Source organism: Musca autumnalis, unplaced genomic scaffold (assembly GCF_047663935.1).
Source record: "Musca autumnalis isolate F117 unplaced genomic scaffold, ASM4766393v1 scaffold_5, whole genome shotgun sequence".
Lineage (NCBI taxonomy): Eukaryota > Metazoa > Arthropoda > Insecta > Diptera > Muscidae > Musca > Musca autumnalis.
This window is the reverse complement of record NW_027412088.1, coordinates 185,035,126-185,051,418: the sequence shown is the minus strand read 5'-3', so window position 1 is coordinate 185,051,418 and position 16,293 is coordinate 185,035,126. Positions and strand designations below refer to the sequence as shown.

Genomic DNA, 16,293 nt, shown 5'->3' with positions numbered 1-16,293 from the left:
CTTCTATAGGATAGAAGGCCGCCCGAGTTGGCTTCTATAGAATGGAAGATCTCCATAGCTTTTATAGGACAAAAGAAATTCAGCGGAGGCTTCCGAAGGATAGAAGGCCTCCAGAGGAGGCTTCTATAGGATAGAAGGCCTACAAAGGAGGCTTCTATAGAATAGAAGGCTTCCAAAAGGGGCTTCTATAGGACGTAAGGCATCCAGAGAAGGCTTCTATCGGATAAAGGCCCTCCAGAAGAGGCTTCTATAGAATATAATGCCTCCAGAGGAGGCTTCTATGGGATAGAAGCCCTCCATAGGAGGCTTCTATGGGATAGAAGGTCTCCATACGAGACTTCTATAGGATAGAAGCCCACCATAGGAGACCTCCATAGGAAGCTTCCATAGGATAGAAGGCCTCCAGAAAAAGCCTCCAGAAAACCTTCTATGGGATAGAAGCCCTCCATAGGAGGCTTCTATGGGATAGAAGATCTCCATACGAGACTTCTATAGGATAGAAGCCCACCATAGCAGACCTCCATAGGAAGCTTCCATAGGATAGAAGGCCTCCTGAGGAAGCTTTCATACGATAGAATGCCTTCAGAGGAGGCTTCTATAGGATAGAAGACATCCATAGAAGGCATCTATAGGACAGAAGGTCTCCAGAGGAGGCTTCTATAGCAGAGGAGGCTTCTATAGGGGAGAAGGCCTCCAAAGGAGGCTTCTATAAGATAGAAGGCCTCCAGAGGAGGCTTCTATAGGATAAAAGGCCTCAAGAGGAGGCTTCTATAGGAGAACTCCATAGGAGGCTTCTATAGGATAGAAGGCCGCCCGAGTTGGCTTCTATAGAATGGAAGATCTCCATAGCTTTTATAGGACAGAAGAAATTCAGAGGAGGCTTCCGAAGGATAGAAGTCCTCCAGAGGAGGCTTCTATAGGATAGAAGGCCTACAAAGGAGGCTTCTATAGAATAGAAGGCTTCTATAGAATAGAAGGCTTCTATAGAATAGAAGGCCTCCACAGGAGGCTTCTGTAGGACGTAAGGCATCCAGAGAAGGCTTCTATCGGATAAAGGCCCTCCAGAAGAGGCTTCTAAAGAATATAATGCCTCCAGAGGAGGCTTCTATGGGATAGAAGCCCTCCATAGGAGTCTTCTATGGGATAGAAGCCCTCCATAGGAGGCTTCTATGGGATAGAAGATCTCCATACGAGACTTCTATAGGATAGAAGCCCACCATAGGAGACCTCCAGAGGAAGCTTCCATAGGATAGAAGGCCTCCAGAAAAAGCCTCCAGAAAAGCTTCTATGGGATAGAAGCCCTGCATAGGAGGCTTTTATGGGATAGAAGATCTCCATACGAGACTTCTATAGGATAGATCCACCATAGGAGACCACCATAGGAAGCTTCCATAGGATAGAAGGCCTCCAGAAAAAGCCTCCAGAAAAGCTTCTATGGGATAGAAGCCCTCCATAGGAGGCTTCTATGGGATAGAAGATCTCCATACGAGACTTCTATAGGATAGAAGCCCACCATAGGAGGCCTCCAGAGGAGGCTGCTAAAGGAGAGAAGGCCTCCAAAGGAGGATTCTATAGGATAAAGGCCCTCCAGAGCAAGCTTCTATAGAATAGATGGCCTCTAAAAGAGACTTCTATAGAATAGAAGGCTTCCAAAAGAGGCTTCTATAGGATAGAAGGCCTCCAGAGGAGGCTTCTATAGGATAGAAGGCCTCCAGAGGAGGCTTCTATAGGATAGAAGGCCTCCAGAGGAGGCTTCTATAGAATGGCAGACCTCCAGAGGATAGAAGGACTCCATACGAGGCTTCTATAGGATAGAAGACCTCCATAGGAGACCTCTATAGGATAGAAGGCCTCCATAGGAGGCTTCTATAGGATAGAAGGCCCCCATAGGAGGCTTCTATAGGATAGAAGGCCTCCAAAGAAGGCTTCTATAGGATAAAAGACCCCCAAAGGAGGCTTCTATAGGATAGAAGACCTCCATAGAAGGCTTTTATAGGATAGAAGGCCTCCAGAATGGAAGATCTCCATAGAATGGAAGATCTCCCTAGCATTTATAGGACAGAAGAAATTCAGAGGAGGCTTCTCAAGAAGAGCCCTCTAAAGTATAGAAGGCCTCAAGAGGAGCCCTCTACAGGGTAGAAGGTCTACAGAGGAAGCTTCTATAGAAAGGAAAACCTCAGTGGGAGGCTTCTATAGGATAGAAGGCCTCCTGAGGAGGCTTCCATAGGATAGAAGGCCTCCAAAAGAGGTTTCTATAGAATAGAAGGCCTCCACAGGATGCTTCTATAGAATAGAAGGCCTCCAGAGGAGGCTTCTATAGAATGGCAGACCTCCAGAGGATAGAAGGACCCCATACGAGGCTTCTATAGGATAGAAGACCTCCATAGGAGGTCTCTATAGGATAGAAGGCCTCCATAGGAGGCTTCTATAGGATAGAAGGCCTCCATAGGAGGCTTCTATAGGATAGAAGGCCCCCATAGGAGGCTGCTATAGGATAGAAGGCCTCCAAAGGAGGCTTCTATAGGATAGAAGACCTCCATAGAAGGCTTTTATAGGATAGAAGGCCTCCAGAATGGAAGATCTCCATAGAATGGAAGATCTGCATAGAATGGAAGATCTCCATAGCATTTATAGGACAGAAGAAATTTAGAGGAGGCTTCTCAAGAAGAGCCCTCTAAAGTATAGAAGGCCTCAAGAGGAGCCCTCTACAGGGTAGAAGGCCTCCAGAGGAGGCTTCTATAGGATAGAAGGCCCCCAGAGGAGGCTTCTATAGAATGGAAGACCTCCAGAGGAGGCTTCCATAGGATAGAAGGCCTCCAAAAGAGGTTTCTATAGAATAGAAGGCCTCCACAGGATGCTTCTATAGAATAGATGGCCTCCACAGGAGGCTTTTATAGAATGTAAGGCATCCAGAGAAGGCTTCTATCGGATGGAAGGCCCCCAGATGAGGCTTCTATAGAATGGAAGACCTCCAGAGGAGGCTTCCACAGGATAGAAGGCGTCCATAGGAGGCTTCTATAGATAGAAAGTCTCTACAGGAGGCTTCTACAGGATAGAAGGCCTCCAGAAGAGACTTCTATAGGATAGAAGGCCTTCAGAGGAGGACAGAAGGCCTCCAGAGGAGGCTTCTATAGCAGAGGAGGCCTCCAGAGGAGGCTTCTATAGGGGAGAAGGCCTCCAAAGGAGGCTTCTATAAGATAGAAGGCCTCCAGAGGAGGCTTCTATAGGATAAAAGGCCTCAAGAGGAGGCTTCTACAGGATAAAAGGCTTCAAGAGGAGGCTTCTATAGCAGACCTCCATAGGAGGCTTCTATAGGATAGAAGGCCGCCCGAGTTGGCTTCTATAGAATGGAAGATCTCCATAGCTTTTATAGGACAAAAGAAATTCAGCGGAGGCTTCCGAAGGATAGAAGGCCTCCAGAGGAGGCTTCTATAGGATAGAAGGCCTACAAAGGAGGCTTCTATAGAATAGAAGGCTTCCAAAAGGGGCTTCTATAGGACGTAAGGCATCCAGAGAAGGCTTCTATCGGATAAAGGCCCTCCAGAAGAGGCTTCTATAGAATATAATGCCTCCAGAGGAGGCTTCTATGGGATAGAAGCCCTCCATAGGAGGCTTCTATGGGATAGAAGGTCTCCATACGAGACTTCTATAGGATAGAAGCCCACCATAGGAGACCTCCATAGGAAGCTTCCATAGGATAGAAGGCCTCCAGAAAAAGCCTCCAGAAAACCTTCTATGGGATAGAAGCCCTCCATAGGAGGCTTCTATGGGATAGAAGATCTCCATACGAGACTTCTATAGGATAGAAGCCCACCATAGCAGACCTCCATAGGAAGCTTCCATAGGATAGAAGGCCTCCTGAGGAAGCTTTCATACGATAGAATGCCTTCAGAGGAGGCTTCTATAGGATAGAAGACATCCATAGAAGGCATCTATAGGACAGAAGGTCTCCAGAGGAGGCTTCTATAGCAGAGGAGGCTTCTATAGGGGAGAAGGCCTCCAAAGGAGGCTTCTATAAGATAGAAGGCCTCCAGAGGAGGCTTCTATAGGATAAAAGGCCTCAAGAGGAGGCTTCTATAGGAGAACTCCATAGGAGGCTTCTATAGGATAGAAGGCCGCCCGAGTTGGCTTCTATAGAATGGAAGATCTCCATAGCTTTTATAGGACAGAAGAAATTCAGAGGAGGCTTCCGAAGGATAGAAGTCCTCCAGAGGAGGCTTCTATAGGATAGAAGGCCTACAAAGGAGGCTTCTATAGAATAGAAGGCTTCTATAGAATAGAAGGCTTCTATAGAATAGAAGGCCTCCACAGGAGGCTTCTGTAGGACGTAAGGCATCCAGAGAAGGCTTCTATCGGATAAAGGCCCTCCAGAAGAGGCTTCTAAAGAATATAATGCCTCCAGAGGAGGCTTCTATGGGATAGAAGCCCTCCATAGGAGTCTTCTATGGGATAGAAGCCCTCCATAGGAGGCTTCTATGGGATAGAAGATCTCCATACGAGACTTCTATAGGATAGAAGCCCACCATAGGAGACCTCCAGAGGAAGCTTCCATAGGATAGAAGGCCTCCAGAAAAAGCCTCCAGAAAAGCTTCTATGGGATAGAAGCCCTGCATAGGAGGCTTTTATGGGATAGAAGATCTCCATACGAGACTTCTATAGGATAGATCCACCATAGGAGACCACCATAGGAAGCTTCCATAGGATAGAAGGCCTCCAGAAAAAGCCTCCAGAAAAGCTTCTATGGGATAGAAGCCCTCCATAGGAGGCTTCTATGGGATAGAAGATCTCCATACGAGACTTCTATAGGATAGAAGCCCACCATAGGAGGCCTCCAGAGGAGGCTGCTAAAGGAGAGAAGGCCTCCAAAGGAGGATTCTATAGGATAAAGGCCCTCCAGAGCAAGCTTCTATAGAATAGATGGCCTCTAAAAGAGACTTCTATAGAATAGAAGGCTTCCAAAAGAGGCTTCTATAGGATAGAAGGCCTCCAGAGGAGGCTTCTATAGGATAGAAGGCCTCCAGAGGAGGCTTCTATAGGATAGAAGGCCTCCAGAGGAGGCTTCTATAGAATGGCAGACCTCCAGAGGATAGAAGGACTCCATACGAGGCTTCTATAGGATAGAAGACCTCCATAGGAGACCTCTATAGGATAGAAGGCCTCCATAGGAGGCTTCTATAGGATAGAAGGCCCCCATAGGAGGCTTCTATAGGATAGAAGGCCTCCAAAGAAGGCTTCTATAGGATAAAAGACCCCCAAAGGAGGCTTCTATAGGATAGAAGACCTCCATAGAAGGCTTTTATAGGATAGAAGGCCTCCAGAATGGAAGATCTCCATAGAATGGAAGATCTCCCTAGCATTTATAGGACAGAAGAAATTCAGAGGAGGCTTCTCAAGAAGAGCCCTCTAAAGTATAGAAGGCCTCAAGAGGAGCCCTCTACAGGGTAGAAGGTCTACAGAGGAAGCTTCTATAGAAAGGAAAACCTCAGTGGGAGGCTTCTATAGGATAGAAGGCCTCCTGAGGAGGCTTCCATAGGATAGAAGGCCTCCAAAAGAGGTTTCTATAGAATAGAAGGCCTCCACAGGATGCTTCTATAGAATAGAAGGCCTCCAGAGGAGGCTTCTATAGAATGGCAGACCTCCAGAGGATAGAAGGACCCCATACGAGGCTTCTATAGGATAGAAGACCTCCATAGGAGGTCTCTATAGGATAGAAGGCCTCCATAGGAGGCTTCTATAGGATAGAAGGCCTCCATAGGAGGCTTCTATAGGATAGAAGGCCCCCATAGGAGGCTGCTATAGGATAGAAGGCCTCCAAAGGAGGCTTCTATAGGATAGAAGACCTCCATAGAAGGCTTTTATAGGATAGAAGGCCTCCAGAATGGAAGATCTCCATAGAATGGAAGATCTGCATAGAATGGAAGATCTCCATAGCATTTATAGGACAGAAGAAATTTAGAGGAGGCTTCTCAAGAAGAGCCCTCTAAAGTATAGAAGGCCTCAAGAGGAGCCCTCTACAGGGTAGAAGGCCTCCAGAGGAGGCTTCTATAGGATAGAAGGCCCCCAGAGGAGGCTTCTATAGAATGGAAGACCTCCAGAGGAGGCTTCCATAGGATAGAAGGCCTCCAAAAGAGGTTTCTATAGAATAGAAGGCCTCCACAGGATGCTTCTATAGAATAGATGGCCTCCACAGGAGGCTTTTATAGAATGTAAGGCATCCAGAGAAGGCTTCTATCGGATGGAAGGCCCCCAGATGAGGCTTCTATAGAATGGAAGACCTCCAGAGGAGGCTTCCACAGGATAGAAGGCGTCCATAGGAGGCTTCTATAGATAGAAAGTCTCTACAGGAGGCTTCTACAGGATAGAAGGCCTCCAGAAGAGACTTCTATAGGATAGAAGGCCTTCAGAGGAGGCTTTTATAGGATAGAAGGCCTCCAAAGGAGGCTTCTATAGGATTGAAGCCTCCAAAGGGGGCTTCTATGGGACTGAAGAGCTCCACAGTAGGCTTTTTTAGGAAAGAAGACATCCATAGTAGGTCTAGTATAGTAAACCTCTTTCTAGGATTGAAGACCACCATAATAGGAAGCTCCTATGTAGTAGAAAGTATTTATAGGAAGCTTCTATTGAATAGAAGGTATCAATAGGATTCTTCCATTGAATCGAAAGCCTCCATACCAGGCTTCTAATAATAGAAAGCCTTCGTAAGATGCTTCCATGAATTTAAAAGCCTCCAAAAGTAGTTTCTATGGAGCAGAAATCCTCCATAAGAGGCTTCTATGGAATAAAAATCGTCTATAGGAGGCTCCTGTAGGATAAAAAGCCTCCATAGGAGGCTTGTATAGAATCGAAAGCCTTAATATGGAGGTTTTTACAGATAGAAAGACTTCATATGAGGTTTCAATAGATTAATAGTCTTCCATAGGAGGCTCCTGTAGAATATTAAGTCTCTAAACGAGATTTCTATAGGACAGAAAGCCTCCATAGGGGGAGAGAGAAGGCTTCCCATTTTTCATAGCAACATTAATTTTGAATAGTAATGGTACATTGGAGGCTGCTATTATAAAAAAGACCTCCATAAAATAGTAATATTCTATAGGAAACTTCTTCATAGGGGACTTTAATAAAATTCGAAGCCTACGTAGGTGTCTTAGCAGGCCGTCATAGGGGGTATATGTAGGAAGCTTCTATAAGCTGAAGGTCTTAATTAAAATCCTTGAAGGTCCTCAAATTTTAATTAAGACCTGGCGCATCTTTAGGAGGTAGGAGAATCTTCTTGGAGGCTTTTAAGGAATAGGAGACCACCATAAGAAACTTTTATGGTGTTCTGTGTCTTGTTAGAGGATTTTTAGGGTTCTTCTCTACCTTCACGGTTAAAATAAGCCACAAATAGCTTATAATAAAAAAATTGGAAAGCTTTCCATACGAAACAGACGTACTAATGGAAGATAACTGTATGTAGTTTTTCCCAACGAAGTCCAGTCTTTTTTTCTATTTTCTAAAAATCTAAATTCAATAACCTGAATTTCCAAGATTGGTTATTTCAAAAAAAGCCAATCTGACTTCTTTTAAAGCTGAACATAAGGTGGCAATAAAAATTTCATTCAAGGATTACCTTAAGGTCTTCTTTAAGAACATTCCGTGTTTTCCGTATGGAAACTTACTGCGAAAGACACTTAAATGTTTTCTTTTAAACATTTTACTTTTATATGTTTTACTTCATAAGCGCCATCTATAGGTGACTTTTGTATGATTTAAAGCATCCATTACAGGCTTTTGAAGAGTTGAAAGCCTTCATTTGGGCAATAAAAGCTAGTATAACTAAAATGCTGATTAAATGTAGCCAACATCATGCTGTGGGTTTAGCAACCGCTACCGCCTTTCAGTACCTCTTTAAAGCTGGAGTAAAACTGACAAAGCAAAACATTTCAAAAATGTTAACTTTCTCTCAGAAAACCCTTGTGAATTTGTCATCTTCTGACTAATCTACGCTGACATATTCGGAAATTGTATTCCCGAATTAAAGATGACACCACTACATGGAGCACCACAAACAATAACTCAATTCCCATTAAAAATGAATTACGTTCTACTTTTAATAAGAATTTTATATTCCGTTGTCATCTATCAGAAATCTTTAAATTCATGGCACACTTAAGAAGAAAAAAAAACAATATTGAATTTGACCTGTTTCCAAAAGAACTTATGTTTTTTTTTCTTTCTGGGCCAAAAACTTAAATCAAATTACTGTCGATTCTAACAATTAGCATGAACTGACTTGACTGGCTGTGGACAATTGAAATTCTATTAAATTTCACTCTCATTTTGAAATGCCCATTTTTTTTCACTACGAGATACGCATAAGAAATGATTGACAAAATTAGATTGATGGATAGAATAAAGTTTCTAATTTGCATCAAACTCACATTAAAATATTCTTATTTTTATTTTTGTTTTTTTTTTTCTCACTTTTCGCACATTTAGGATGGCTGGAGCCACTGCTGGATCGCATTGCCAGAAATTCAACAACGGTTGTGTGTCCCGTTATCGATGTCATCGACGACACAACATTGGAATATCATTATCGTGATTCGGGTGGTGTTAATGTTGGCGGTTTTGATTGGAATTTGCAATTCAATTGGCATGCCGTACCCGAAAGAGAGAAGAAACGCCATAAGGTAAGTTAAAAACAAATTGTTTATCTTTTTTAGATTATATTGAAAAACTTGTTTTTATATACGAGTATACCCAATATTTTTAATTGAATTTATTAAAAATTTACGAATTCTCCCTGAAATTACATTATTCCCCTAGAGGCAATATGGCTTTTAACAATATTGCCAAAATTTCCCTTGACTCATTGATCCTTTAGCATTTTGTTACTATAAAACCACGTTTTGTCCTTTTTCGCAAGAAATTAAATATTTTTATAATCCTGTTATCTCCTCAGCTGCCATAAAGCTTAAAAAACAAAAAAAAAAGGATTCAATTTGTGCCATTTTCTTCCCAATTTATTTATTTGGGTTTTATTCTCAGAATGTTAATGTCCTTCGAAAAAAGGAATTTCTTGTTAGTTGTGATATGTGTGGATATCCTTTGCCAATATTCCTTTATATAGCCACTCTTCCTCTCCCTCATCCACCCATCCACCCTGGCAGTTATTCCATTTAAAGCCACCTTTCTTAGCAATAATTCACAAGACAAGAAATATTGTTGCTTTGAAATTTTCTAAGTCATAAAAATGAGGTTGTATGCTTTTTGCCATCTATAGATGTACATATCTGTCGGTGTGCGTGTATAACATTTATATAACGCATAACTTAGACAAATCGTTACAAGACTGAACACCCACGTATGTGAGTGTTTTACGTAGGTATGTGTGCTGCCACAGTGCAAGATATTGTAGTATATCCTCTTCTAATTAACATCCGGATACCTGATCCTGGAAACCTTTCCATACGTCTAAGGGCATTCGTTTAGAACATTACCTCTTTTCCATATGAAAACAATCTACAAAATACCCTACAAAGTTGTTTTGAGGGCATGAAGTTCAAATGTCTTATTAATACTACTAATGGTTCGTAGGCGCCAACAATGTCGATAATCCTGACACTAAAACCTTTATATTAAAGATCGGCAGGTCTTCCTGATACTCCTAAACTCCTAAAACTCCTTTCGAAAATTATTGGAAATCTACTCATAGGATATCCACGAGTCCTAAGAAGACCTTTAAACCTTCTTCGCCATCTGGTAGAAGGGCTCGTTATACTAAATATGTTAGCTTTGTTACAAAAGAGCTGTATGTCTTCTAATCCAGAAGCGTTAGGCATACCTACCCATAGGTTCTCAGAAAAAGGCTTAAGGTATATTCATAGAACAACTTAAAAGGAAAACTTGAGATTTTTACATAGCTAAATATCTACTCATTAACCATAAACATCTTTAGGCCTTCTCATACAAGTCCATAAGGTAGTCTCCTATAAGAGCTATAGATCTCCTAAAGAAGGGATCAATGCTTTTAAATAGAAAAGTAGTAGTTTTTCTCATAAAAGTACTTTATGATTTCTTACTCAAAAACTTTAGCTCCTCTCTTAGAAAAGCTTTAAGTCTTCTACTACAACATATTAAGCTCCTCTCATAACACACATACTAATATATTCTCATCCATTTGTAGAAAAGCTTAAATATTTGTAATGGACAAGCTTGAGGTCTACTCATAGAAGAGCTTATGCTCATCTCATTGAAGAGCTTTACCTCTTCTCATACAATAGCTTAAGGAGTATTGATAGCAGAAAAGTTGAAAGTATTTTCATAGAAGAGCTTTATGTCCTCTCATAAAAGAGCTTAAAGTTTTCCCATAGATGAGGTAAATGTCTTCACACCTTTACATCTTCTCACAAAAGGGCTTAAGGTCCTGTCATAGAAGATATTATATTCTTCTCATAGCATTGCTTAAGTTCTTCTCATGGAAGAGCTTAAGGCCTTTTCCTAAAAGAGCTTTAGGTCTTCGTTTAGAAGAGATAAGTTCTTCATAAAGAAGAGCTAAGGTTCTCTTATAGAACGGCTTAAGGTCTCCGCATAGAAGAGCTTACCATTTTTTCATAGAAAAACTTAAGGTTTTTCTATAGAAGGGATTAAGATTTTTTTCATACCAGAGTTCTTTCTGTCTTGTGGTAGAAAAGCTTATGGTCATTGAAGATTTTTATCATAGAATAGCTTAAGGTTTCTCATAGACGCGATTTAAATGTTCCCTTATCATGGAATAGCTTTATGTCTTCTTTCCCGTAGAAAATATTGAGGTCTTCTCATAGAAGAACTCAAGATCCTCTTTTTATAGAAAAGATTTGGGTCTTATCATATAAGAGCTTGAGGACTTCTCCTCTCATGGAAATGCTAGAGGTCTTCTCTTCACATAGAAGAGCTTTAGGTCGTAGAAGAGCGTTAGGTCTTCTCTTCTCAAAGGAAAGCTTGAGGTCTCCCCATCTCATAGAATATATCTGGGTCTTCTTATCGCATAGAAAAGTTTGAGGTCTCCTCATAGAACAGCTTTAGATATTCTCATAGAAAAGCTTGAGGTCATAGAAGAGCTTAAGGTTTTCTCATAGAAGAGCTTAAGGATTTCTTATAGAAGAGCTTAAGGTCTTGTCATAGAAGATCTTAAGGTCTTGTCATAGAAGAGCTTAAGGTCTTCTCATACTAGCGCTTAAGGTCTTCTCATAGAAGAATTAAAGGTATTTTTATAGAAGAGCTTTAGGTCTCCTCCTAGAAGGGCTTAAGGTCTTCTCCGAGAAGAGCTTAAGGTCTTCTCCGAGAAGAGCTTAAGGTCTTCTCCGAGAAGAGCTTAAGGTATTCTCATAGAAGAGCTTAAGGTCTTCTCATAGAAGAGCTTAAGGTCTTCTCATAGAAGTGCTTAAGGTCTTCTCATAGAAGTGCTTAAGGTCTTCTCATAGAAGAGCTTAAGGTCTTCTCATAAAAGTGCTTAAGGTCTTCTCACAGAAGAGCTTAAGGTCTTCTCCTAGAAGAGCTTAAGGTCTTCTCATTCTATGAGAAGACCTAAAGCTCTTCTACAAGAAGAAAGGAAAGGAAAACATATTGAGGTCTTCTGTAGACAAGAGAGGTCTTTTATAAGAGAGGGCCTTAAGTTCTTCTGTGAGAAGACCTTAAGCACTTCTATGAGAAGACCTAAAGCTCTTCTATATGAGAAGACCTTAAGCTCTTCTATAAGAAGACCTTAAGCTCTTCTATGAGAAGACCTTAAGCTCTTCTATGAGAAGACCTTAAGCTCTTCTATGAGAAGACCTTAAGCTCTTCTATGAGAAGACCTTAAGCTCTTCTATGAGAAGACCTTAAGCTCTTCTATGGGAAGACCTTAAGCTCTCCTATGAGAAGACCTTAAGCTTTTCTATGAGAAAACCATAAACTCTTTTATGAAAATGCCTTAAGCTCTCCTATGAGAAGACCTTAAGCTCTTCTATAAGAAAAACTTAAGCACTTCTATGAGAAGACCTTAAGCACTTCTATGAGAAGACCTTAAGCACTTCTATGAGAAGACCTTAAGCACTTCTATGAGAAGACCTTAAGCTCTTCTAGGAGAAGACCTTAAGCTCTTCTCGGAGAAGACCTTAAGCTCTTCTCGGAGAAGACCTTAAGCTCTTCTCGGAGAAGACCTTAAGCTCTTCTCGGAGAAGACCTTAAGCTCTTCTCGGAGAAGACCTTAAGCTCTTCTAGGAGGAGACCTTAAACTCTTCTATGAGAAGACCTTAGGGTCTTCTATTAGAAAACCTTAAGCTCTTCTTTGAGAAGACCTTAAGCTCTTCTTAAGCTTAAGGTCTTCTCATAGAAGAATTTAAGGTCTTTTTGTTGAAGAATTTAAGCTCTTCTAGGAGAAGACCTTAAGCTCTTCTAGGAGAAGACCTTAAGCTCTTCTATGAGAAGACCTTAAGCTCTTCTATGAGAAGACCTAAAGCTCTTCTACAAAAAGAAAGGAAAACCTATTGAGGTCTTCTGTAGACAAGAGAGGACTTTTATAAGAGAGGGCCTTAAGTTCTTCTATGAGAAGACCTTAAGCTCTTCTATGAGAAGACCTAAAGCTCTTCTCCTTAAGCTCTCCTATGAGAAGACCTTAAGCTTTTCTATGAGAAAACCATAAACTCTTTTATGAAAATGCCTTAAGCTCTCCTATGAGAAGACCTTAAGCTCTTCTATGAGAAAAACTTAAGCACTTCTATGAGAAGACCTTAAGCACTTCTATGAGAAGACCTTAAGCTCTTCTAGGAGAAGACCTTAAGCTCTTCTATGAGAAGACCTTAAGCTCTTCTATGAGAAGACCTAAAGCTCTTCTACAAAAAGAACGGAAAACCTATTGAGGTCTTCTGTAGACAAGAGAGGACTTTTATAAGAGAGGGCCTTAAGTTCTTCTATGAGAAGACCTTAAGCTCTTCCAAGAGAAGACCTAAAGCTCTTCTATATGAGAAGACCTTAAGCTCTTCTATGAGAAGACCTTAAGCTCTCCTATGAGAAGACCTTAAGCTTTTCTATGAGAAAACCATAAACTCTTTTATGAAAATGCCTTAAGCTCTCCTATGAGAAGACCTTAAGCTCTTCTATGAGAAAAACTTAAGCACTTCTATGAGAAGACCTTAAGCTCTTCTAGGAGAAGACCTTAAGCTCTTCTAGGAGAAGACCTTAAACTCTTCTATGAGAAGACCTTAGGGTCTTCTATGAGAAGACCTTAGGGTCTTCTATTAGAAAACCTTAAGCTCTTCTTTGAGAAGACCTTAAGCTCTTCTTAAGCTTAAGGTCTTCTCATAGAAGAATTTAAGGTCTTTTTGTTGAAGAATTTAAGCTCTTCTAGGAGAAGACCTTAAGCTCTTCTAGGAGAAGACCTTAAGCTCTTCTATGAGAAGACCTTAAGCTCTTCTATGAGAAGACCTTAAGCTCTTCTATGAGAAGACCTAAAGCTCTTCTACAAAAAGAAAGGAAAACCTATTGAGGTCTTCTGTAGACAAGAGAGGACTTTTATAAGAGAGGGCCTTAAGTTCTTCTATGAGAAGACCTTAAGCTCTTCTATGAGAAGACCTAAAGCTCTTCTCCTTAAGCTCTCCTATGAGAAGACCTTAAGCTTTTCTATGAGAAAACCATAAACTCTTTTATGAAAATGCCTTAAGCTCTCCTATGAGAAGACCTTAAGCTCTTCTATGAGAAAAACTTAAGCACTTCTATGAGAAGACCTTAAGCACTTCTATGAGAAGACCTTAAGCTCTTCTAGGAGAAGACCTTAAGCTCTTCTATGAGAAGACCTTAAGCTCTTCTATGAGAAGACCTAAAGCTCTTCTACAGAAAGAACGGAAAACCTATTGAGGTCTTCTGTAGACAAGAGAGGATTTTATAAGAGAGGGCCTTAAGTTCTTCTATGAGAAGACCTTAAGCTCTTCCAAGAGAAGACCTAAAGCTCTTCTATATGAGAAGACCTTAAGCTCTTCTATGAGAAGACCTTAAGCTCTCCTATGAGAAGACCTTAAGCTTTTCTATGAGAAAACCATAAACTCTTTTATGAAAATGCCTTAAGCTCTCCTATGAGAAGACCTTAAGCTCTTCTATGAGAAAAACTTAAGCACTTCTATGAGAAGACCTTAAGCTCTTCTAGGAGAAGACCTTAAGCTCTTCTAGGAGAAGACCTTAAACTCTTCTATGAGAAGACCTTAGGGTCTTCTATAAGAAAACCTTAAGCTCTTCTTTGAGAAGACCTAAAGCTCTTCTATGAGAAGACCTAAAGCTCTTCTATATGAGAAGACCTTAAGCTCTTCTATGAGAAGACCTTAAGCTCTTCTATGAGAAGACCTAAAGCTCTTCTATATGAGAAGACCTTAAGCTCTTCTATGAGAAGACCTAAAGCTCTTCTATATGAGAAGACCTTAAGCTCTTCTATGAGAAGACCTTAAGCTCTTCTATGAGAAGACCTAAAGCTCTTCTATGAGAAGACCTAAAGCTCTTCTATATGAGAAGACCTTAAGCTCTTCTATGAGAAGACCTTAAGCTCTTCTATGAGAAGACCTAAAGCTCTTCTATATGAGAAGACCTTAAGCTCTTCTATGAGAAGACCTTAAGCTCTTCTATGAGAAGACCTAAAGCTCTTCTATATGAGAAGACCTTAAGCTCTTCTATGAGAAGACCTTAAGCTCTTCTATGAGAAGACCTTAAGCTCTTCTATGAGAAGACCTAAAGCTCTTCTAAAAAAAAGAAAGGAAAACCTATTGAGGTCTTCTGTAGACAAGAGAGGACTTTTATAAGAGAGGGCCTTAAGTTCCTCTATGAGAAGACCTTAAGCTCTTCTATGAGAAGACCTTAAGCTCTTCTATGAGAAGACCTTAAGCTCTTCTATGAGAAGACCTTAAGCTCTTCTATGAGAAGACCTAAAGCTCTTCTACAAAAAGAACGGAAAACCTATTGAGGTCTTCTGTAGACAAGAGAGGACTTTTATAAGAGAGGGCCTTAAGTTCCTCTATGAGAAGACCTTAAGCTCTTCTATGAGAAGACCTAAAGCTCTTCTATATGAGAAGACCTTAAGCTCTTCTATGAGAAGACCTTAAGCTCTTCTATGAGAAGACCTTAAGCTCTTCTATGAGAAGACCTTAAGCTCTTCTATGAGAAGACCTCAAGCTCTTCTATGAGAAGACCTCAAGCTCTTCTATGAAAAGACCTTAAGCTCTTCTAAGAGAATACCTTAAGCTCTTCTATGAGAAGACCATAAACTCTTCTTTAAGAAGACCTTCTCATATAGAAGAGCTTTAGGTCTTCTCATAGAAGAGCTTAAGGTCTTCTCATAGAAGAACTTAAGGCCCTCTCTTATAAAAGACCTCTCTTGTCTACAGAAGACCTCAATAGGTTTTCCGTTATATATAAGAGATCTATAATGGTCTTCTCTTGTCTCAAGAAGCTCAAATGAGACCTGAAGAGACCTTCTAATGTCTGTGAAAGATCTCAAAGGGTTGTTCCTTGTCTATAGGAGACTTCAAGAAGTCGTCTCTTGTCTATAAAAGACATGAAGAGGTCTTCTCTAAAAAAGACTTCTGTTGTTTTTAGAAGACCTCTTGAGGTCTCAAGAAGTCTTTTGTTGACATCATGAATTTTTCAGAAGGCTTCAAGAATGATGTTGTCCAATAAAGATCTCAAGTTAGCTTCTATTATTTATAGAAGAACTCAAGAGGTCTTCTGTTGTCTATAGAAGATTTTATGAGGTTTTCTGTTGTCTATGGAATGTTGTCTATAATGGTCTTCGGTTGCCTACAGGAGACCTTAGGACCTCTTTTCTTTTTTAGAAAAGACATCAAGTCGCCTTCTCCTGTCTTCACCTCCAGAGATTTTCTTTTGTCTATATAAGACCTCTAGAGGTCTTATCTTGTCTATAAAAGCTACCAAGGGACCTCAAGACGCCCTGTCTCGCCTGTAGAAGACATAAAGAAGTTTTTGTTGTTATCATAAAAAACTAAAGGTCTTCTCATTGAGGCTCATGGGAGGCTAGAGGACAGAAGGTTACATAATTTTTATTAGAAGCCGTTTAGTTCTATCCACAGATGAGCTGTAGATTTTCTCTTTTCTTTTTTTGCACTCGAATTTTTGAGGTTATCTCATAGAAGTGCGTTATGGTTTCTCATAGAAGACCTTGATGGAGCTTATAGTATTCTCTTCGAAGAGCCTAAGGTTGATTTATCGAAGATTTGTTAAATTTTCTTAATGTGAATGCAATTTCTAAGAAAACAGCTTTAGACTTGTCATAAAATAAGCTTTATGTCTTCTCAG

The 16,293-nt window shown here is 40.7% G+C and overlaps 1 protein-coding gene across 5 annotated transcripts in view; it reads left to right on the top strand.

The window, feature by feature from the left end:
- Positions 1–16,293, top strand: part of Pgant9 (polypeptide N-acetylgalactosaminyltransferase 9) — a 423,799-nt gene that overhangs the window by 236,598 nt on the left and 170,908 nt on the right. For all 5 annotated transcript variants that reach the window (XM_073956150.1, XM_073956151.1, XM_073956149.1 and 2 more), the window contains one exon: positions 8,479–8,672. In XM_073956150.1, coding sequence (XP_073812251.1) covers positions 8,479–8,672 — 194 coding nt within the window. The remainder of the gene's footprint in view (positions 1–8,478; positions 8,673–16,293) is intronic.